Source organism: Onychomys torridus, chromosome 13, assembly GCF_903995425.1.
Source record: "Onychomys torridus chromosome 13, mOncTor1.1, whole genome shotgun sequence".
Taxonomy (NCBI): domain Eukaryota; kingdom Metazoa; phylum Chordata; class Mammalia; order Rodentia; family Cricetidae; genus Onychomys; species Onychomys torridus.
This window is the reverse complement of record NC_050455.1, coordinates 31,746,656-31,771,079: the sequence shown is the minus strand read 5'-3', so window position 1 is coordinate 31,771,079 and position 24,424 is coordinate 31,746,656. Positions and strand designations below refer to the sequence as shown.

General features: G+C 43.7%; 1 protein-coding gene across 4 annotated transcripts in view; it reads left to right on the top strand.

Annotated features, from left to right (window-relative positions):
* The window catches only part of Ppp2r2b (protein phosphatase 2 regulatory subunit Bbeta), a 400,868-nt gene extending 378,623 nt beyond the window's left edge, over positions 1-22,245 (top strand). For 3 of the 4 annotated variants that reach the window (XM_036204910.1, XM_036204912.1, XM_036204911.1), the window contains exons 8-10: positions 8,599-8,768; positions 19,843-19,934; positions 21,483-22,211. In XM_036204910.1, coding sequence (XP_036060803.1) covers positions 8,599-8,768; positions 19,843-19,934; positions 21,483-21,762 — 542 coding nt within the window. In that variant the 3' untranslated portion in view covers positions 21,763-22,211. Of the gene's footprint in view, positions 1-8,598; positions 8,769-19,842; positions 19,935-21,482 lie in introns of all 4 variants that reach the window. The other variant, XM_036204909.1, reaches the window with a different exon arrangement.
* Positions 22,246-24,424: the final 2,179 nt, after the last annotated feature.

Here is a 24,424-nt window from a genome sequence, read left to right as displayed (position 1 = left end):
TATAAAACACTTAAGGATGGTACTGTTACTGGCCTGGGGTCCTCCTGCTCCAGTTGGAAGTTGTATAGAAGGTAGACTCTGCTCTTCTGTGCTGGTCTTGGAAGCTTTTGTATCCCTGGGAATTTGACATCAGTGACAGTAGACAGGCAGGAGCAGCAGTGGGGGACACCGTTTGGTGTTGCAATTCTCACACAGGGCACGGGTCCTAAGACCTTTAGTCCTGTGGTAACACCTGTCAGAGCTCATGTGCGGGCCTTGGAAGTGAAGATTCCTTCACCCTTGACCGCAGCTAGCGTGAGTCTTCTTGGGCCAAGGGTGTCTAACCCCTTGACCCTTAATAACCCTGCCGCTGCATCTACCACTGAGATCTCTGTTGTTGCAGCCCCTGTGGCCACTGTCAGCACTGCCTCTCTCTGCCCTTGCTATGCTGCCGCTCTCCTGGCTTCTGCCGAGACCTCTCAGTGGATCCTACAGCTCTGCCCCAGTACTGTCAAGGCCGTATGGTCCACGCTACAACTCTGATGTGCTCCATGGCTCTACCTATCCTTTAGCTATCAGGCAGCCACCCACTTAGTAGATGCTGTAGCTTGGCCTATTGGCCACGTGCTCTTACAGGGATGCTGACACACTGATCTAAGGCCCAGGGTGGGCTGGCCTGTTGCCTGTGGACAATGGGGACTGTCTGTGAGAAAACAGTAAGGCTGTGACCGGCCCATATAGGGTCCTTGCAAAGCTCGTTCCCTGCTGAGATGGACTGCCCCACTCAGCATGAACTGCTTACCTTGGTCTGCAAAGAGATTGCTGTCAGCGGGCTGTGACTCTTTTTTTTTTTTCCCTTCCTGTGTCTGCCTCTCCTAGCAATGATTATGTATAAATCCTGGGAAACAGGGACAGCTTGAGAGTGCAGCCCTAGCCTCCACGGTGCCATGACAACCAGCTTCCCAACGATCACCCCTAATAACGGGCCACTCACTCGCCATCTCCTCCACCTGGGCGGAGGCTCCCTAGGGGGCTGGGGCTGCTCTTGGAACAGCTGCAAGAAGCTTCCTGTTGGGAACAAATTATCAGATACAGAGAAGGAGGGAGCACAGAGAGCTCTTTCTGAGGGGAAAGGGGGTGGAGCCGAGAGGCCTGAGTCTCTAACCTGTGATGTATAGCAGGATTCTGAGGACTTGAGGACACTGCCATCATGATCCTGGAGCCCCTGGCACCCCTGGCCTTAGGAAAGAACAGTTCTGTAGAAAGAAAGATAGACCCCTCACTAGCCTTGCAAGGAGCGGGGTATAATGGGGTAAAAGACCAATACAAGCCCTCATAAAGCCAGGCCTGCCTGTTAGCAGATTTCTTCATTAGGCTCCTGTCGAGACCCCCACTGCCAACTCATCATCTTGTCTGGACTGGAGCCGCCTCCTATCGCTGCTGCCTGCTGGAGAGAATGTACTCAAAGATCCCCCTCAATCAATATCCTTCCAGAATGGCAGGTCTCAAAAAGGGACCCGACCTGCTTAGCTAATAAATGACTATTCTTCACAAAAGGATGACAAACAGGCCCCACAGTTAATGAACTTCTCTGTGGATGCTAGCCCAAATGCTGGCGTGAGATTGACAGGCCAGTGCTAAGCCAAGCACATGGTCTCGTTTCCCTTCCCTTTAGATCACAGATTCCAGCTGAGGCTCCTGTACAAGGAGGTTCCACCCTCAGAGCTAATGAGCCCTTACAATGTGTGCACTCAGGGACCACGGGGTCCTGTGCGGCCCAGTCTCCCCATCCTGTTTCCTCAGCTATGAAGTAGAGATGATTCTGCCTCTGTGCTGTGCCGGGCAGCTGACAGGTGCTGTTGCTAGCACCAATGCTTACTTTCTGTGAAGCCCGTTCCCCTAAAGTGGAACTTCCTAAACTCCTGGTGGACCTAAAAGAAATACAGACTTTTGAAAATAATAGGAAGAGGGGCTGGAAGGTGACTGAGTCATGCAGTGACGTACAAACATGAGGACCCGATTCTGTTCTCCAGCACCTACACAAAAAGCCGGTCACAATGAAACATGCCTGAAGTCCCAACACTGGGGATGCTTAGAGCTTATGGAGCAGCCAGTGAGCCAGGGTTCAAATAAGCAAACTCTGAGACACCTGACATTGACCTCTGTCCTACAACCACATGAACTCAACTGTGCAACCCACACACGTGAACCTACACACACACACTACGTGTGTGTGTGTGTGTGTGTGTGTGTGTGTGTGTGTGTGTGTGTGTGTAAGCTTGAAGTTGAGCCAAGTTTACCAGTAAGTTGGGAAGGAGACAACACAGGCACTTGGGTGGTTCAGAAAGGCCCTGAAGGTTGAATCTCAAGTGTGAGAAACAAGAGAGCAAAGGCAGATTGGGAAACCAAGAAGGAGCAAGTGAAAACATGTGCACAGTGCTATATAAACATGCACAGCTCCTTTATAGCCTGTCAACCATGGGTCACAAGCTATAGCCTGTGTGGCTCACAGGTGACTTATATTTGACCACACTCTTAATTTTTTAAAACTTAGTTACTAACATTAAAAAAATATCAGGCCCGGCAGTGGTGGCACACGCCTATAATCCCAGTACATGGGAGGCAGAGGCAAGTGGATCTCTGTGAGTTCGAGGCCAGCCTGGTCTACAAAGCTAGTCCGGGACAGGCTCCAAAGCTACAGAGAAACCCTGTCTTAAAAAAAAAAGTCAGGATTCCCCCAAAAAGTGTAGACATCTCAACTGATACACACTGACTATGTGGGAGCCACACTCCTCCTGCCTGTCAGCAATCAACTGGGCCAAGCAGAAATTGCCATTTGTATGGAGTGTAGACACTCAGGTCAAGCAACCCATTGTCTCTGCTACCTGTCTGTGTATATTCACCTTGTTCATGCTCTGCCTAGCCCTGAAGTGGATGATGAGTAGACCAGACAGGCCTCAGTGGAGTACTAGAACCCAAGAGAATATTACAGGAATGCTGACACACTGACCCAAGGCCCAGTGCGGACTGTCTGTGGGCATCTGAGCAAGGAGGAGCCTTGCTTTGGGCTCACTCATCTAGGACACGGCTGTGTGCTGGGCAGTGTCATGCTCTCCCACTAAACCATCTCTGTGGTCGGTCAGCTGTCTGAAGCTCCTAGGTTATGATTTTGCTAATCCTGCCAGAAGGTGGGCTTAGCAGCAGCAAAGGAGAAGGTGGCAAATCTGAGGTGGTTCGGCAGCACACAGCCATGCCAAGATAGCTGCTTAGAGAGTGGGCTCTTTGGTATCCAGACAGAGAGGAGGGGGAGTTGACATGACCCAGGGAGAAGGAGCAGAAGTGAGAAGTCGAGGAGAGAGCTCATGAGCTCCTGTCACCTGCCTCTGCTGATGATATGAGAAAAGGAGTGTTAGCTTCCTAATGCTGATATCCCAAATTATTGCGGGTTTAATGGACTTAGGGACTGGAAATCAGAGCTCTGGAAATCAATTCTGACTTGAGCCCCATTGGGCCAAAGTCAAGGTGTCAGCAGAGCTATGAGAACCATCGTCATTACATCAGACCCACCATAAAATGGAACATCACTTTGTACTCTGTTTTAGTTTTTGAGATAAGTTCTCTCAACTTAATAATCCTTCCAACCACAGCCTTCCAAGTACGAGGAGTTCACCACCTTATAGTTTTCAGGCTTGGAGTGAGTGTGTGTGTGTGTGTGTGTGTGTGTGTGTGTGTGTGTGTGTGTGTGTGTGTTCATTCCTTGAGACTTGGCCTCGCTTTGTATCCCAGGCTAGCCTAGAACTCCTACCTCAGTCTCTCAAGTTCTGGGATTCCAAATGTGGGCCCTCACAACCCAGATCCCCCTCTCAACTTAGACTCTGTCAATTTACAGTCTTAATGGACCTTGTCTACAACATAGTGCAAGTTCAAAGAAAGGATATGGATATGGACATCTTAGAGGGCAGAGTGCCGGTATTCTGTCTGCCACAGGAAAAGAAAAAAAAAAAAAAGGCACACATTTTCTAATGAGGGCTGACACAGACCCTGGTCACAATGAATAAGGGGGCCCGTTCTTTGTTGGAGGAACACAGGAACCTTGCTGTTCCTACTCACTCACATGACCCATTCTAATCTGTGTACCTTCTGCCCTCTGTGGGCCATGTGGGTCCCTCGTACTTGATGACTTAGGGCCATGTGCCATGCCTGGTGGTGGTGTCTCATGGTATGAAACTGAAAGCTTGGTGTCCCTGAGCTGAGTCCTAGTGTTCATTTCTTCCCTTAATATGTATTTTGCTTTTGTGCTATTGGGGCAGAGGTGAATTACTGCAACAGAAGCCTCCAGAGCCGGAAGTGGTTTACCTCTTTAAATGCTTCCTGATTGCTTTCAGCTCCCCTTGACTCTTCTTTCTCTCTGTAAAGCTTTTGTCTATTTTGGAATCTTCTAACTGAAACAATCAGGTGTTGTTCATGCTGCTTTTGGTTTTTTGGTTTTGCGAGGGGTGGGGGGTTGAGACAAGGTTTCTCTGTGTAGCTTTGGAGCCTATCCTGGAACTCGCTCTGCAGACCAGGCTGACCTCGAACTCATAGAGATCTGCCTGCCTCTGCTTCCCGAGGGCATGCCACCACCACCACCAAGCATGCTTTTTTTAATTTATTTATTTTTATTGGGGGAATGGGACATGTGTGCTCTGGACATATGTGGAGGTCAGGGGACCACTTACGGTAATGAGTTCTCTCCTTCGACCCTGTGGGTTCCAAGGATTGAACTTAGGTCCTCAGGTTTGGTGGCAAGTGTCACCACCCACTGAGCCATCTTACCAGCCCTTTCTTGATTTCTAAGAGAAAGTGTTGATGCGAAGACCTAGCTGCCTTGGTATACAACACTATGGCTGGCAAATGAGGGATGTATGTGTGTAGGTGTTGGGTGTCGCTCAATCACCTTGCCACGTTCTCTTTCTTTTCCTTCTTCCTTCCTTCCTTCCTTTTATTGTCTTGGACAGGCTTTTTCACTGAACCTGAGCTCACCATTTTGGCTAAGCTGGCTTGCCAGCAAGTCCCCAGGATCTGCTAGACTGCCTCCCCACATCACCAGGGCTGGTGTTTCAGATGTGCACTGCCACACCCAACTTTTTGCATGGATGCTAAGGGTCCAGGTTTAGGAATGCTCATTCCTGTGCAGCAAGTATTTTGGCCACTGAGCTCTCCCCAGTCCCCAAAAATGAGTTTGGAGCTTATATTTAGTGTTTTTGGGTTTGTTTTGTTTTTGAAACAGGGTTTCTCTGTGTAGCTTTGCGCCTTTAGCTTTGAATGCTTATTTTGAGACATTTGTGAAGAAATACATGGAGGGAATTTTTTAAGAGTCATATGTAAAACTTAGGGTCAGATATGACGGCTTCTGTATTCACTTATGTAATAAACTTTTTCATCAGTCACCAGCTCCCAAATAAGGACATGGAGACCTCTTATTAATTATGAAAGCTCAGCCTTAGCTTAGGCTTGTTTCTAACAAGCTCTTATAACTTAACCCATTTCTATTAAACTATGTGCTGCCATGTGGCTCCTGGCTTTTACCTCCCCTCCTGCATGCTCTGCTTCCTCTCTGTATCCTCTGGCATCTCTTCTGTGCCTTAATTCAGCTCTTCTTCTTTTCTCTTTGCCCAGAAGTCCCACCTAACCTCTTCCTGCCTAACTATTGGCCATTCAACTCTTTATTGAACCAATCAGAAGGCACCTTGGCAAAGACACAGCTTCAAGGTGTATAAAAAGAGTATCCCACAACACACTTATCCTCCACCAGGCTGTGCCAGACGTCATGTGGCTTCAGAGTTCACAAAGGAATGGTTATGTGTGGAATCAATGAAAGGCATCTAAAAAGCAGATCACAAGAATTAAGAGCCACTGAGCTTCACTGTTTCCCACTTCTGAATCCTCCAGTGCTAAATATGATCTCAATTCCCGATCTCTAGCCCATGTCTAGGAATGAAGACACTAAGTATATTAAGTACAGTAGATACCAACTAAATCTTAAACTAACTGTTCTCAGCTGGGCAAAGGCTGATGTGAGCAACCCTTGGGAGTTCCTCCCCTCTCTGGGGAAACTGTGGGCCAGTTCTCTTGTTGAGCTTAATTAGCAGACCTGTCTTCTGTGTAGTGAAACTTGCTGGCTACATTTCCATTGGTGAGCCTCTTCTCTCCAGGGGCAAAACTGTTGCCTGCAAATCTCCAAAGCAGAATTGCCATCTGCCTCACTTCATATGGAAATTGCCGATTGTGTCCCCATTATGGAGAAATAGTCAACCTTGTCTACAAATGGAAGAGCCTGCCAGCTGCACTTCTCCATGGAAGAGATATCAGCAGAAGTGAACAGTGTAAAACCCAAGCATGAGTCTGGGTCTAGTCCTTCTTCCTCACAAGCAAACCTTCACATACATCCCTCTTATCTGTCAAGGTCACCAAAGCCTAGGTGATGGTGGCATTGAAATGAGATGTTTAAACCAAAGATATGATAGTCCAGAGATGGCCTGTTGCAGAGATGACACTGAATGGGCTCAGTAGGTTGTATTTATATAATTATATGTATGTATATATGTAACAATAAGAAAGAAAAAGAGGGGAAGAATCATAGGCTGGAAGCAGACCAAGTTCAGATTTTGGCCACGACGATACCTGTATTGACTGATTAATTCATGGGAAAGAAGCTGAAAGACTTAGGAATGCTGAATGACTTCATCCCATGCAGTACACAGGAGCTCAAGAGGTAGTTTTTAAGAGTGAGCTAATTCATCCCAACCTGAACTCAACTCAGTGTCCCATAATGGGAGTGGAAAGGGGAGGAGAGGGGATTCCAAGGCATGTGGGTGGAAATACCTTAAGTACATCCAGGACATGAGCATTGTGGGTCAGCCTGAGTATGGGAACAGAGCAAGTGGAGTGGACAGCTGGGAGGAGTGTCCTGGGTGGCTTGCGCAATCTTGCTGGTCTGTTCCTGTTCTATAATGAGAATAGTGGTAGTTGCCAGCTCAGACATTTGAGCATTAGATAATAGATGTATAGGCGCATAGACAGATACATAGGTAGGTACATAGATCTTAAGGAGTAAGAAAGGTAGTTTATGTTATATTGACATCTATAAAACACATACATGTGCCCTGATGGCGAATCTGCCATATCTCCATTGAGTAGGTCTAGGCTACTATGATTCCCATCGGGACCATTCCTCATAGACATCAAAGCTTGCATCATCTCCCATGGTTCCTTCTTGTCTTGTTCTGGATCTTTTTCCTGAAACCTGGTTGGAAGCCCTGAAATTCAGCAGACTTCTGGTGCCAAGCCAAGGGAATCTCTGGGGAAAATTGAGGGCACAGATACTGTTTGCCACATTTTCAGCAAAATCTGAATAACTCTGACACTGAAGCAGAAGTGGTTCCCCAGTTCTTTTATTTCCGCCATACACGGCTTATTAATGTGGTAAAACTCAGTTCACAATCGTAGCTAAATTTGTGTGACTGCACAACATTTGTCTCCTCCAATCCTACGAACTGCTGAGTCCATTTACCATTGCTTGTATGTATTATTATTTCAGGGCTGGCCCCTTGGTATTGGCTAGCCAATTAGGGGGCTCCATCTTAATGAATGAAATATGACTGGCTATCACAGAATCTGATAATGATAAAAATACTGGCCAGCATTTATTGAAACTCTACTATGTGCAAGGCCATACACTAAGCAATGTGAAGCCCTGTCTGGCAATTGGAAAAACAAGCTACAACAATTAATACAGTGTCCACAGTCAGTCACTGTGTGCAGCATCCAGTGTGTTCTACCTCCTTCCTCAAGTCTCCCTATCCCCTCTCTGATGAGATGTTTTACTTGGAGTTTCTAAATCCCAATGCTAACACCATTACTGGGAGCTACAACAAATGGGAAATGTCTCATGTAGTTCTCAACTAGGAGGGTGCCAGCCAGAAGCCAGGAGCTACAGAGTGGAACCCTAACTCAAGCAGGTGATAGAGATTGAATAGATAACAGGTTTTACAGGTGGTTATTCTAATACCACCATGCCCATGACTCTCTCTACAAGGAGTATGTTAAATAAATTAGTCTTTTTTTTCCTGAATGAGAAAGAGGAGGAAGGAGGAGGCAGCAGCATCAGCAGTAACAACAGTAGGGGCGGTGGCAGCACCCAGGAGTCTTCCAGGATGCCTCCCTGAGACAGTGTAGAACAAAAGAAAAGAGGAGAAATGTAAAGAAAAGAAAAAAAGAGAATCCTAAGATGTCTCCAAATATGGACATGCACATGACATCCAGAGATGAGGGCAAATGTGATCCAGATCTTGGGTTTTCAGACAGACAGTGTCCCAGCAAGCAGAGTGTTAGGTCCCATGCCAATTCCTTGAAAACACAGTAATCCATCAGGTTTGGAGGGGTTTTGTTTTTGTTTTTCTCTTTCTGTTTCCAGGGAGCTAACACTGTTGGCAACTTCTCTATATTCCACAGACACCCGCCCTACATAGAAATTCTGAGTTCACTGTTAGCTCTCCGGCTGGCCCAAATTTTAGAGTCTGTTCACCAGCCTGTGCTGTATTCATCATGCTTTGCTTTTGTTTTTCTTTTGTTCCACAGTTTTTGAAGAGCCAGAAGATCCAAGCAACAGATCGTTCTTCTCTGAAATTATCTCTTCAATTTCGGATGTGAAGTTCAGCCACAGTGGGAGGTATATCATGACCAGAGACTATCTGACCGTGAAAGTCTGGGATCTCAACATGGAAAATCGCCCCATCGAGACTTACCAGGTACAGAACACTCCCGTTGTGGGCTTCTACATCAGCCTCCGCCTGCAAATGTTTGTGGTGCCGAGAGATAAAAGGCTGTTCATAGTGATGTGTTACATAAAATACCACAGGCTACAAGTGTCATAGGATCTAAGACAAGGATGCATGGGGATTAGTAACAGTTACAGCCTGAACATGTTACATGGGATGGGTACCATAGCTTGAGTGAGCAAGACAAGCATGGCCTTGCTCTCATGAAGCTCTCTAGTAAGGAAGCTGACTGATAAACAAAGGAACTCAGTGCATTTGTGCAAGGGATGGTGCTGAGACCAGGGGAGCCCAAGGCAGGGAAACCTTGCAGGGTAAGGAAGGTGAAGACGAAACCACCATGAGCTAGTTAGCAAAGTCATGTGCTTGGAAAAATACCATGGCCAAAGACCTGGGGTAAAGAGAACTGCAGTTGAGGAAGTTTTCCTTGCTTGTGGAACAGGCAGGCAGAAAGTTGAGCCTGAAGACAAAAGCAGGGCCTGGTCTTACAAATTCTAGTACCGAGAGCTTTACTTCTCTCTGGCTGGGTACCGTGGAGATCTGTAGAAAGGTTTTCTCCCAGGAAATGGCATTGAAAACAATGGGTTTCACTTTACTGTGTGACAAGCAAGCTGCATGGAAGGAGATGGTACTAATGTGGGCTGATGATGGCAGGAGGATGGAAGGATGGGGAGGATGGAGAGGCAGTGGCATCTGTTTCTTCTAGACTGTGGAAGGGGGAAAAGCCAAGGACTCCATGTAAGAAGTTCTTGCCTTAAGCACTGGGTAGAGGGTGGCAGAAACACTGTTGGGGGGAATCAAAGGCATTGCTCCAAGGTATTTTTACTGAAAGAGCTTGAACATACCTAGAGGTAGAAAGGATTTTTTAAAAAGCCAGGCAAGGGACAAGGAGAAGATGGATCAAGGGACAGAAATAACTGCTCTTATTTTTATATAGCTTTAATTAGATAAAAAGAAATGAGGCAGGGAAAGGAGAATCTAGGAAGACAGATTTGATTGATATTGTTTTACTTGAGATACAGTTCATCTATCACAGTATTCACTCATTTCAGAATACATAACTCTCTGGGTTTTAGTATATTCAGAGTTGCAGAGCCATGCCCAACTCCAGAACATTTTGTCACTATGATTTGAAAACATCATTCTAGTTGCACTGGGGAGGAAAACCTTTAGCAGAGACAAGTGAAGAGACAGAAAGAATGGATTTTAATGTTTTTACACTCTGTCTTTAGGGTTTTTATTGCCATGATGAAACACCATGATCAAAAAGCAAGTTGGAGAAAAAAGGGTTTATTTGGTTTACACTTCCATGTTCCTGTTCATTATTGAAAGAAGTGGGGACAGGAACCTGGAGGCAGGAACTGATGGAGAGGCCATGGGGGAGGGGGCCTGCTGTTTAGTGGTTTGCTCCCCATGGCCTGATTTCTTATAGAACCCAGGACCACCAGCCCAGGAACGGCCCTACCCACAATGGTCTTCCAGCAATGATCACTAATTGAGAAAATGTCTTAGTGCTGGATCTCACAGAGACATTTCCTCTCCAAGCCTCCTTCCTCTCCGATGAGTCTAGCTTGTGTCAAGTTGACACAAAACTAGCCAGTACAGTCTTTGTCAAATGGGTGATAGCATCTCAGATGAGGGTGTGAGCAACAGAGGTCCCCAGATTCCTGATGTAGTTTCTAAGGTAAAATCGTTTAGAATCTGATGTATGTTATAAGAAGGGAAATAGTCTGTGGTTTACCATTTTTAACCACCAGTGAAGTGGAGTTGACTTTTGATTTAGATGAGGAGATTGAGAGTTTTGTTTTAAACATGTTAAACTAATGAAACACAAACAGATGAGAGGTAGACAGCCCAGGGCAAGTACAGGAAAGGTCCTCAAAACCATAGAATTAAAAGAAGGCCCCTGGGCACATTCAAAGAAGAAACCTGGGGCCCTTGGGGTCAGGTGTTTTCATGGTTGAACACAGGGAGATGATTTGGCAAAGGAGACTGAGGGAGAGGGGCCAGAGAGGTCTCAGAGGTGTGTTCAAGAGGCCAAGTGGACAAAATCTGGGGCAAGGCAGGAGGCGGGGGGGGGGGGGGGGGGACAGCCATCAACCACACTGTTACTATACAAAAGAAAAAGAAAAAAGGTGGGGGGGGGGGGGGGGGGGGTTTAGCACTGAATGCTGGCTTAGACATGCAGAGATTACCAGTACCCTAACAGAAGAGTATGTAGAACAGGGCCATCTGATCAGATGACTTCAAGAGACTGTACAGAGAGGGTGTCAGCATAAAAGCTAGCTACTCTCAACAGATTTTATCTCGAATGAAAACAGAGAGTGGATGGGTGGGTGGAATGTGGGCTACAGGCAGAAGGAAGTTACAGTGTTTGGGTGCTGATGGGAATAAACAGTGGAGAGACAAGTGAGGGAGCTGAGTCCTCGTGAGATACAAGAAGGGATGGAGTCCAGTGAAGAACTGGCCTAAGGGTGGTAGGTAGTTCATCTGTCAAAGGAAGGAGTGCTGTGTACACAGCTCAAGATGCAGGGGCTGATCAGTGTCATGCTGGGGAATCCATATTTTCTCACTTCTGTTTCTCAGTAAAATGAGCAAGGTCATCTGCTGAATAAGAAGATGTTTAAAATGATCGTTTAACAGAGGGGATACCATAAGGTCACTCACAGATCAGCATGTGGTCTATATTGTTCATTGAAAACCTTAGGACCTTGAAAGGAACTGGGAGTATAACTTGGTTGGTAGAGTACTTGCCTAGCATGAAAAAAAAAAAAAAAAGCCCTTGGTTCATTCCCCAGTAATGTATAAACTGGGTAAGGTGGTGCATACCTGTCATCCCAGCACTCAGGAAGTGGAGGCAGGAGGAACAAAGACATTCTTAGCCTAGGATGCAGGAGAACTTGTCTCAAAAAATTATTTTTAATCAAATTAAATAAGACAAATAAAACAAGACAAATATATATGATTGTGTCTTCCAGTCACGTTCACCTGTGTGGCCCAAGTGACAAACAGAAGGATATAAGCCAGTGGTGTAGTTTTGTTAAGGGAGTATAATTGAAAGAGAGAGCTTTATTAAACATGCGCACTAAGAGTGAAGCTGTCACAACAAATGCCAAACTTGAGGAAGCCAAGGAAGAACAAAGCAGTTGGGTTAATGGTCTTGAAGAAATGACGGAATCAGGATACTATGAACTAAAAGTAAAGAAAGTAGCAATAAAAGTAGACTTGGCACATTAGATACTGTGGCAGTCACGTGACAGTGGGGGTAGGCAGGAAAATCATTGACTAAGGTAAACCCAGTAGTTAACCAACAGGGTATTTGAGTCGCTGAAAAAGATGGCTGAAAGAATGGAAGAGAAAGGAAAATACTCAAGTTGCTTCAAGGAATGATTCGGTGCTTTTGATGATGTAAGGCCAGTGCAGAGCAAGAAGTTGAATTTGAATGTGTGATATCAAAGGAACTGAGAATAAGACAGGAACAGTAGTCATGAGCAACAGGGTACCCCACTTTAGCATATGCACTTGAGAGCAAAACCTCACAGCATCCCCTGAAAGGAATAACAGTTGTCTTCAGAGACAAGAGCAGGAAGGTAAGGGTAGCACATAGAGGACCTTCCTGTACCGAAGTCACTAGGACATAGGAGTGAAGGCTCCAGGTAGGCACCAGCTGGACTTCTCCATGTTCAATGTTGTGGAGGTGTTGTCTTCAGCACTGGGGCCTTGCCATCCATTTCTGGATACCAACCTAGAGCCTTGGCAATGGCCTGGGTCATTTGGGGTTTCTCATGGAACCCCTCTGGGTCAACAACCCAATTAGATCTGGCCCATCCCTGGTATTGGAAGCTTCATTTGGTGATAAGAGATGTCCAGTTGGGGCTCTGTCCCCATTATTTGGTGATTTCATTTAGATCGCCTTCATATATGTGTATGTTTTAGGAAGTTTCTACTGTATTAGGTTTCCATACTATCCCTCCAATGGCTCTTAATTTTAGTTCTCTCTCCCCATATTCCCTCCCCTTCCCTACTTGATCCTCCTATTCCAGTCACACACCCATCCAACCACCAAATCTATTCTATTCCCTTTCCCAAGAAGATCTGTCTGTATACCCGAGTCCCTTACTCTATACCTAATCTCCGGTTCTACAGACTGTAGCTTGTTTATCATTGACTTAATAGCTAGTATGCACCTATAAGCGAATATATACTATATTTGTCTTTCTAAGTCTGGGTTGCCTCACTTAGATCCTTTTTTTTTTCTAGTTCTATCCATTTACCAACAAATTTCATGATTTCACTTTTTTAACAGCTGAGTAATACTCCATTGTGTAAATGTGCTACATTTTCTTTATTCATTCTTTTGTTGAGGGATATATAGGTTGTTTCCAATGTCTGACCATTATAAATAGAGCAGCAATAAACATGGTTGAAAAGGTGTCTCTGTGGTAGGATGAAGCATCCCTTGGGTATATGCTCAAGAGTAATATAACTAGATCTTGAGGTAGATCGATTCTGATCTTCCTGGAGAACCTTCACACTGAATTCCATAGTGGTTGTATGAGTTCTCAGTCCCATCAGCAATGGAAGAGTGTTCCCCTTACTGCACTTGCTCAGCATTTGTTTTATTGATCTTAGCCATTCTGACAGGTGTAAGATGAAATCTCAAAGTGGTTTGGACTTGCGAAGCCCTGATGATGAAAGGTGTTGAACATACCCTTGTTTCTCAGCCATTTGCATTTCCTCTTTTGAGAATTTTCTGTTAAGATCTGTACCCCATTTTTTAATTAGGCTCTCTCTTAATATCAAGTTTAAGTTCTTTATATATTTTGGATATTAGCTCTCAATCAGATGTGTAGTTGGTAAAAAAAATCTTTTCCCACTTTGTAGGCTGCTGCTCTGTCCTAATGATGGTGTCCCTTGCCATGCAGAAGCTTCTCAGTTTCATGAAGCCCCACTTATTAATTATTAGTGCCTCTGCTAATAGTGTTCTACCCAGGAAGTCTTTCTGATCCAATGAGTTCAAAGCTATTCCCCACTTCCTCCTCTATCAGTTTTAGTGTATCTGTATATTTTATGTTGATGTCTTTGATCCATTTCAGAGTTGGATTTTGTGCAGGGTGATAAATATGGATCTATTTGGATTCTTCTACATACAGTCATCTAGTGTGATCGGCTCAATTTTTTTGAAGATGCTATTGTTTTTCCAGTGTGTATTTCTGGCTTCTTTATTTAAAAAAAAATCAGGTGACCATAGGTGTGCAGATTTATGTCTGGGTCTTCAGTTTGATTCCATTGATCAACATATCTATTTTTGTGTCAAACCATGCTGTTTTTATTACTGTAGATCTGTACTACAACTTGAGGTTGGGGATAGTGATACTTCCAGCAGTTCTTTTATTATTCAGGGTTGTTTTAGCTATGCTGGATTTTCTGTGTTTCTATATGAAGCTGAAAACTGTTCTTTCAAAATCTGTAAAGAATTGTGTTGGAATTTTGATGGTGATTGCATTGGATCTATACATTGCTTTTAGTAGGATGGCCATTTTTTTCTGTATTAATCCTACCAAGCCATGAGCATGAGAGATGGTTACATTTTCTGTTATCTTCAATTCCTTTTTTAATGTCTCAAGTCTTTCATTTGCTTAGAGTTAGCCCAAAATACTTTATATTTTTGAGGCTATTGTGAAGGGCATTGTTTCTCAATTCATTTTGTCATTTGTCTATATGAAGGCTACTGATTTTGTGAGTGAATTTTGTATCCTACTACTTTGCTGAGAGAATTTATTAGCTCTAGGAGTTCAATGGTAGAAATTTTAGGATCACTTATGTATATTATCATATCATCTGCAAATAAAGATATTTGGCTTCTTCTCTTCCTATTTGTATCCCCTTGATCTCATTCAGCAGTATTATTGCTCTAGCTAAGACTTCAAGTGTCATATTGAATAGGTATGGAGAGAATGAACAGCCTTGTCCTGTTGCTGATTTTAGTGGAATTGTTCTGTGTTTCTCTACATGTAAGTTGATGTTGGCTATAGATTTGTTGTAAACTGCCTTTATTATGTTGAGGTATGTCCCTTGTATCCCTATTCTCTCAAGACTTTTATCATGAAGAGGTGTTGAATTCTGTCAAAGGCCTTTTCTGCATCTAATGAGATGATCATGTGGTTTTTCTCTTTCAGTGTGTTTATATGGTAAATTACATTTACTGATTTTCATATGGTGAACCATCCCTGCATCTCTGGAATGAAGCCTGCTTGATCATGGTGGATGATCTTTTTGATGTGTTCTTGGATTCAATTTGGAAGTATCTTAAGGGAAATTGGTTTGTAATTCTCTTTGTTGAGTATGTGGTTTGGGTATCAAGATGACTGTGGCCTCATAAAATGAATTTGGCAATGTTCCTTACATGTTTCTATTTTATGGAATAATTTGTAGAGCTCTTTGAAAGTCTGGTAGAATTCTGCACTAAAGCCATCGGGCCCAGGGCTTTCTTTGCTTGGGAGACTTTTAAAGACTGCTTCCATCTCACTAGGGATTATAGGTCTGTTTAAATTGTTTCTCTGACTTTGATTTAATCTTGGTAGGTGGCATATATCGAGAAAAGTATCCATTTCTTTTAAATTTCACAGCTTGGTGGAATACAGGTTTTTAAAGTATGTCCTTATGATTCTCTTGATTTCCTCAGTGTCTGTTGTTCCACCCCCTTTTCATTTCTAATTTTCTTAATTTGGATATTCTCTCTGCCCTTTTGTTTGTTTCTATTTTATTGATTTCTTCCCTGAGTTGATTATCTCTTGCCATCTCCTCTTAGGTGTGAGTTCTTCTTGTTCTAGAACTTTCAGGTGTGCTGTTAGTATGAGATCGCTCCAATTCTTTTTATGTATGTCCTTAGTGCCATGAACTTGCCTCTGAGAACTAACTTCATTGTGTAACCTAAGTATGGTATGCTGTATTTTCATTCAATTCTTGAAAGTTTTAATTTCTTTGTTAATTCTGTCTTGACCCATTTTTCTTTGAATGTGGTGAGTTGTTCCATTCCATGAGCTTGTAAACTTTCTGTTGTTTCTGTAGGTATTGATACCCAGTTTTAATCCATGGTGGTTAGACAGGAGACAGGATGTCATTTCAATTTTTTTTTAAATCTGTTGAGACTCGCTGTGTGTCTGAGTATGTGGTCAGTTTAGAGAAAGTTCTATGAGGTGCTGGAAAGAAGGTATATTCTTTTGTGCTTGGATGAAATGTTCTGTAAACATGTTAGGTCTGCTTGGTTTATGGTGTAAATTAGCTCCAGCATTTCTCTGTTTATTCTTTGTCTGGATGACCTCTATATTGGCAAGAGTGAGGTAACAAAGTCACCCACCCTCTGTGTGCAAGAGTTGGTTGTGATTTAATAGTGTTTCTTTAATGAACTTAAGTGCCATTGTTTGCTGCATAGACATTAAAATTGCAGTGTCCTCTTGATGAACTATCTCTTTGATGAGTATGTAGTATCCTCTTCCCATCTCTTCTAATTAGTCTTGGCTATTTAAGCTTGCTTCTTATTTGCTTTGAATGTCATTTTTCATCCTTTCACCTAACTCAAGGAGATCCTTCATGTTCAGGTGTATTTCTTGGCTGCAGCAGAAGGATGGGTCCTGGTTTTACATGCATTCTGTTAGTCTGTGTCTTTTTGTTGGAGAATTGAGATCACTGGTGTTGAGAGTTATCAATGAGCAGTGTTCATTGATTACTGTTTATTTGTGTTGTGGTAGTGCCTGCCCACCCCTCCAAACCCCGACACACACTTTTGATTTGCTGATCTGGGATTATTTACTCTTTCTGTTTTGTTGTTGTTGTTGTTTTTGTTTTTGTTTTTGTTTTTGTTTTTCGAGACAGGGTTTCTCTGTGTAGCTTTGCGCCTTTCCTAGAACTCACTTGGTGGCCCAGGCTGGCCTCGAACTCACAGAGATCTGCCTGGCTCTGCTTCCTGAGTGCTGGGATTAAAGGCATGCACCACCACTGCCCAGCTGTTTTCTTTTTGTGGTTAATCTCTTCAGGCTGAAGTTTTCCTTCTAGCACCTTATGTAGAGCTGAATATGTAGATAGAAACTGCTAAACTTTGGTTTTAGTATGGAATGTCTTTCTCCATCTATGGCAATGAAAAGTTTGGGTAGGTATAGTAGTCAGGCTGGTGTCTGTGGTCTCATAGTCTGTAGAACATCTGTCAAGGCCCTTCTGGCTTTCAGAGTCTCTGTTGAAAAGTCAGGTGTTATTCTAATAGGTCTGCCTTTGTATGGTACTTGGTCTTTTTCCCTTGCAGGTGTTAATATTCTTTCTTTGTTCTATACACTTAATGTTTTGATTATTACATGTGGAGAGGAATTTCTTTTCTGGTCCAATCTGTTTGGTGTTCTATATGTTTCTTATACCTTGATAGGCATCTCCTTTAGTTTGGGTACATTTTCTTCTATGGTTTAATTGAAAATATTTCCTGTGGCATTGACCTTGGTTTCTTCTCCTTCTTCTATTCCTCTTATTCACAGATTTGATCTTTTCATAGTGTCCCAGATTCCCTAGATGTTTTGTGCCTGGGATTTTCTAGCTTTAACATATTCTTTGACTGAGGTATCTATTTATTTTATCTTATCTTCAATGCCTGAGTTCCTCTCTTCCATCACTTGTATTCTGTTGATGAGGCTTGCCTCTGAGGTTCCTGGTTTTAAGTCCCTAAATTTTTCATTTCCAGATTTTCCTCAGTTTGGGTTTCCTTTTATTTTATTTCCACTTTGAGGTCTTGAACTGTTTTTATTCATTTCCTTCCACTGTTTGTGTTTCCATAGATTTCTTTAAGGACCTCTATCATATTCAATTTTATCTTGTGCTTCAGCTGTTGCATTTCTCAGAGACTCCTGTAGTAGGGTTGCAGGGTTCTCAATGGAGACATTGCCCTGGGTGTCACTGTGTTTTCACACTGGTGTCCAGGCATCGAAGTTTGGGATGACTGTAATTCTAGGTGCAGACATCTGGTCCTGTCTTTGTTGGGTGTTTTGTTCTGTTACATTCTGGTTCTTAGGAGAATGTGGTGGCTGTGTGTTGCCTGGTATGGAATGCTTCTGGGGGGTTCCAGGTAAATGTATTTCTAGGTACTGGGAGCTGGTACTTAGGAATGGGAATGGGCTAGAAGGGAGGTTGAGAGGGTCCACAGGAAGGAGAAAGCAGGGTGTTTCACCAGTATCTGCTTAATCCCCTGGGAATGGGGGCAGAATGTAAGGCCAGACCACAGCAGGTATTCTGCTACAGAGCTGGGGCTAAGACTAGGGGGTTGGATTTGGAGGAAAGGAGAAAGAAATGAAGATCTGCAGTTAGCCTGCCTGTTTCCCTGGGAGGTGTGGCCTGTGGCTTTCCAGGGAATGACTACTGCAGTTACAGGCTGGGACAAAAGGGTAAGTTGGGATGCTGTGGGAGGAGGTCTTCTTCATCCTCTGGAGATGGAGCTGAGAGGAAGTGGGGGCTGCAGCAGATGATTTGCTGCAGAGCTGGGCATGAGATTTGTGAGGGGAAATAAGATTTGGAGGAGAGGAAGGTCAGATGAAGATATGCAGTTAGCCTGCCTGCTTTTAAGCCCAATTAATTTTAATGTTCCTGTATCTATACAGGTGTGTCTTTCTTTGGGGGAGATTTTCTTCTATAAGCTTTAAGATTTGTTCTATGCCATCAACCTGGGATTCTCCCTCATCTATGCCTACAGTCCAAAGATTTTATCTTTTCATGGTGTCCCACAGTTTCTATACAGTCCTCTCCTGTGTGATTTTTAATTTTGCATGTTCTTTGCTTGTGTGATCTAATTCCTCTACTTAATCTTTGAGACCTGATACTATGTCATCTCCTTAAAAAGGCTTTTGCCCTGATTTTTCTAACTGAGATACTGAATCTTCTTCAACTCTATCTCCATTTCAGCTTGAGTTTTCAGTGTTTCTTTTTCTTTAAGGGATTCCTGTTTTCAAATCCAGGGCTTCATCTGTCTCCTCAGAAGGGATTCAGCAGCAAGCCCCCCCTGCCCAGCCATCCACTACTCAGAAGAAAGCTCAGGAACACTCTTTGACTCCGGTTTTCTGCTCCACTCCTCAGGGTTGCTCTGTATCCTAGCAACGCTGCCCCAGGCCCCATCTAGAGTCTAGCTACTGTTCTCGCCTTCATCTGAGCCATCATCAGTGAAACAAAAGCCAGTCTCTTGCCCTTGGTCTTTTGCTCTTACATTTCATTGGAACACAGCAGACTTGGTGGTCCTTTCTGTGATGTCCTCCTTCATCTTGCTCAGAATCTGCTTACTCACTCTAGGTCTGTCATGGCATGCTCCTTCCTGTCTGTGGCCCTTTGTAGATGTTCTTCCCAATGGTTGGAAAGCCTTTCTTCCAGATGTCATTCAAACTCATTCACTCTCTGCAGGTGTCTGAGGCCATGTTACCTTATCCTATGTAACCTTGAGTCCTCATCCTACAAAATATAATGTCCCTCATCTCTCAATGCCCTTCTCCACACTTTCATGTTCTATGATTTTAGTACTGCCTAAAACTTCTCATGTATTTATACCATTCTGTGGTCTATACCCCAGTGCTCTGCCTCAAACCCAGGGCAGACTTTTGATGAACAGCCGAGTATCAAAATGAACACTGGTCTCTAACACCTGATGACCTTAATAAGTGGAAAGAGAAAAACAACTCCACAAAGCTGTCCTCTGCCCCCCTACGTGTGAACACATCTGCATACACACATCATGCAGGCCCACACAACAATAATAAAACAAAACATAATTCTACCCCTTACTGGCACCTGCTTTATACCACTATCTATACAAGCAACCTTTTTCAATCCACACTGGCATAAGAGAAGCTCACTGACCTGTGCTTTCTTTCTAAAGCCAGGGCCCTGAGCCTACATTCAGTTCAGAACCACCTGATGCAATGCAAGGGCACACAGAGGGGATGAACAGCTCATGTCACCAAGTCAGTATTCATAGGAAACCTCACCTTATGTATGATGGTGACATGTTCTTGACGTTTCCTCCCAGGTCCATGACTACCTCCGCAGCAAGTTGTGCTCCCTCTATGAAAATGACTGCATTTTCGATAAATTTGAGTGTGTGTGGAACGGGTCAGACAGGTAAGAAACATTTGGGCTGAGAGCCTTTCCCTTGAGGAAACTTCGGACAATTTACCTGAAATGGGGTACATCCAAATGAAGATGGATGTTGGACCCCAAGACCTGGCCAGGATGCATTATGTGGGTCACTGATTGGAGTCTCTGATCACGCCTGTAAAGAGAAGGATGCTGTGAGGTCCCAAGTTCATTTCTGGGCTGGCACAGGTGACAGTTCAATGTCAACAAGAAAATGCTGTCTTTAACATACAAGGCACCCAAAAGCTAGGGCTAAATGCCTACTCAAGACCACTGGTAATACACCAGCACGTCCTCTGAGTATTGTCAAGTGGCTTTCTAGATCTATCACCTTGAAGCTGCTAGAGCAGACTTGACTGGAGGTCCCAGTGCTTCATTAGCAGAATTCTAGCCAACCTCATTTATCACATTCCCTCAGAGTGATTTATTAGTGTTTTAAGGCCCTTGATTTCTACAATACTTCATATTACCTCCCAATAGTTCATTTTTAGTTTGACAAATACAGATGATTCTTTGATTGTCTGTAAACCAGATGCAGGCTGCTGGGGCTCAGTTAGCTCCTGGATGAAGGTGACATAGTGCTCAATAGCATGGGGCTATTCATTCATAGTGTTCACATCGGGCCTTTCTGAGATTCCAGCTTTGAGTCTCTGACGGCCCTTCTTCCCAAACCACTACTGAATCTTCTACTGTAGAATTCAGCTGAACTAGATGTAGTAAACATGCAGCAAAGGACCCGGGGTTACACGATCCAGTTTATACAGCAGAAGAGAGCAAAGCAACTAAGCCATATGAACCAGCATCCCTAGGGAAAGAAGCAAGCCTGTATTTTGCCACTTAAGTCATGGTTAGTTGATAATAATTACACAACTGTTATAATTCCAGCTTGCCCTTCATTACCATAGATCATAACCAATGACTACTAGTTAACTATGCACAAGACATTTCTACACACATATTCTAATCCCAGCCACAGCCAAGTAGGGTTACCTCTATCATCTCCATTCCACAGCAGAGAAAGTTAGGAGTCAGAGTATTCAAGACTTAGTATGATGGCCCAACCTTAAACACTAGTAATCTTGAACATATATGAGACCTCAAAGCCCACCTCCACAGTGACACACTTCCTCCAACAAGACCACCCCAACAAGATCACACCTCCTAATAGTGCCACTTCCTTTGGGGGCCATTTTCTTTCAAAACCTCCCACACCTCCTAACTTCTCCTAACGAAAAGTTGGTAACCCTAGGGTCATAACAACTGGACCAAATTAGTAATCCAAGAACAAAAACTATCTGGAGTAAAAATGAGTAATACTGATGGTTATCTCAAACCTTTGTTCTAAGCCCAGCCAAAGAGCTTGGCACTTTTAATGTCTCAAAAAAAAAAAAAAAAAAAAAACAAGTCAGTGCTCTCAGTTCAAACTATGGTCCCTGTGAGCTGGCTGTGATAAGCATCGTTTGCTCCTGAAAGATATTATGGGGATGGCTTACCACCCTTCTCTGTAATACTCAGTTTCCCCTTTCCCCGCAGCGTCATCATGACGGGCTCCTACAACAACTTCTTCAGGATGTTCGACCGGAACACCAAGCGTGATGTGACCCTTGAGGCCTCGAGGGAAAACAGCAAACCCCGGGCTATCCTCAAACCCCGAAAAGTGTGCGTCGGGGGCAAGCGAAGAAAAGACGAGATCAGTGTCGACAGTCTGGACTTTAGCAAAAAGATCTTGCATACAGCTTGGCATCCTTCAGAAAATATTATAGCAGTGGCGGCTACAAATAACTTATATATATTCCAGGACAAGGTTAACTAGAAGGACAAGCTATCACTTAGTCTCACATACTGAATACTAGTCAAACGAGTTTTTAAATGTTTCTTTGGGTCTTCATTTGATGCATTGAGTTTCATTTCCCTATGCATAAAATGATTGGAATAGAATTAAAAAGGAGTTCAATGTTCCCAGCTCCCCAATTCTAAGAAACTTTTGTCAAACTCAGTAGGCTCGGGCCACTTCTGTTTAGAATCGAGAGCTGCCAACAGGCACTGATTCTTCCATAGTTGACTTGAATTTCTGATGAGTTCATTCATTGCTCGGTTTCCTCTGGTGGGTTCCGTGTTTTGTTTCTAGGTGTCTGCTGCGATAAAATGAGATTGTCTGTAGTATTTAAGGAGAAAAGAGATAAGGTTTTTTTTTTTTTAATTAAGCAATTCCATTTGTTTGAAAAAAAAATCAACAAAAAATAAACACTGTTTACTCTTAGAGAGTTTCTCTTTGTGAAAAATCAGGCCTGGCCAGGATATTTCCTCTGCCTTCCCATCCATTTCCTTTAAAACAGTTCCACTGAAGCCAGAGACTTATTTCACAAGGCTGATAAAAGGGTGCCGAATGGGAAGGGAAGGGACACCATGGCACTGTTCACTCTTTTTGTAAGTGCCATAGAAACAGCCTGGGAATGTAATGCCCAAAGTACCACAAAGGCTTTAGGGAACTTAAAGAGAATCCTTTCTCCACGGGGGTTCCCAGAGTTTGCTTGGCAAGGCCAGCAGAGACCAGATCCCTACCATTCCTTGTTATTCTTGCTTTCATTTTTGTTTCCTTTTAAATGGCTCCATCTAATCCCCACCTCCCTGCTCCTTGGCTCTTTCCCTTCAGCCTCTGCCAGAGGGATTTGCCCACTGACTTCTAAAGGCTGAGCCCTGGTTGCTTAGTACCAGGAGGTCTCAATAAAGCAGTGAGCATCCCCCTCCTCCAAGAAAGGCCAGCCTGTTCTTCTGGGTTTATTCCTCCCGAGCAACCCCTCCTCTTTTCCAGAAATAACCATCCATCAGTCCTCACTGTGTCTACAACAAAGGCCATAATGATGCTGATTTGTAAGCCTAGGCACACATCTCTGAGCCCACTTCAAACTCACCACACCGGGAAAATAGATTTAAGAGTTCCCTCCTTACAAACAACAACGTACAGGAGGTGAGGGAGCGGGGGAGACAGGGACCATCATCCCTGCCTGGGCCTTATGTTCAAGTCACATATCCATACAGCAACACTCAGCTGCCTCCAAGAAATAACAGTCATGAACTATCAGTTCAGACCAACCAGTATTCCTTTCCATCATTAATCACAGCGACTGGTCCATCCTTCTCTTGAGATGACTCACTACTTCAAGAAAGCCATTTCCAAAAGGAAGTTCAAAAGGAAAGTATTTAGACACTTGGAGAGGAAGCATGAAAGATGCTTGGTTGTATCCGTTTCTGACTGTTACTCTGTTTTAACGCATCTCCCCAAATTTCCATCTGGTAGACAGGAAATAACTCGAGATGGGAGATTCCTCACTAAAAAAATTATCCTTCAGTTTCTAGATTTATTAAAACTCCCAATTTTTTAGTTTACTTTGGGGGAGGAAAAAAATAGAAGCATCATGTTGTCTCAGTTTCTAAGCTGCTGTCTGTGTGCTAACAGCTTTGTGGCAAAGAAATTACTATCCGCTTAAATCATAGCAATTTTAAGATCCATCCCAATTTCAGGAGCTTGAAAACACAAGCAAGCCTTTGCATCTCCACACAGCAGGCACATTAGGATGAAGATGTGATTTTCCTGGTGTTTCTCAAGTTCTCTGCAATGCCAGCTGCACCTTGGGCATCTTTCAGGTCCATGGAGAAACTCCCCTGAAGGGAAAATGGCTCAATGAGACTTGATGAGAAAGTCCTCCAGCTCCTAAAGAGCGTCAATGGATGGGGGTGGGGGGGTAATCAGGTCACAGATGTTTGCTATCTTCTTGGCCTTTTCTCAGCTCCTGGGGACTCCCCACTTCTGACTATGCCAGGTGGGGCGTGTACAAATCGTATTTATATCAAATTCAGCTTCAGCCTTCCTTTGTACTCTTGTCCATTGACATGTATCTAAAGTCACCTTTCTTCAGAAGCAAGACACCCTCCTCCAAAAACCAAGCATCCCCGTAGCTGTCAGGACAAATCTCTCTCACCCGCCAATCCCACAGCTGCTTAGACCCAACCAAGTAAACACAACTTGAGACTTACATTGCTTACAAACTATATGGCAGTGGCAGGCTTCTTGCTAACTGTTCTGATATCTTAAATTAACCCATTTCTGTTCATTTATAAGTTGCTACATGGCTTGTGGCTTACCAGTATCTTTACATGTTGCTTGTCATGGCAGCAGCTGGCAGCATCTCTTTCACATCCCTCAAATGCTGGTCTGATGTGCTGGTGTTTCTTTCTATCAGAAATTGCACAACTGTTCATATGTGAAACACGTATCCACACACCTCCTGATCATTTCGTGAGCCACCAAAAGTGTGCTTCCTAAACTCCAAATGACTAGCATAGTGCTTCTCAATTGGTTGGGCAGTTGGGGGAGGGGGTATCAAACAATGATTAAACAGAAGCAAAGTTACAGTTATGAAGTAACAATGAAAATAATTTTATGGTTGGGGGTCACCACAACATGAGGAACTGTA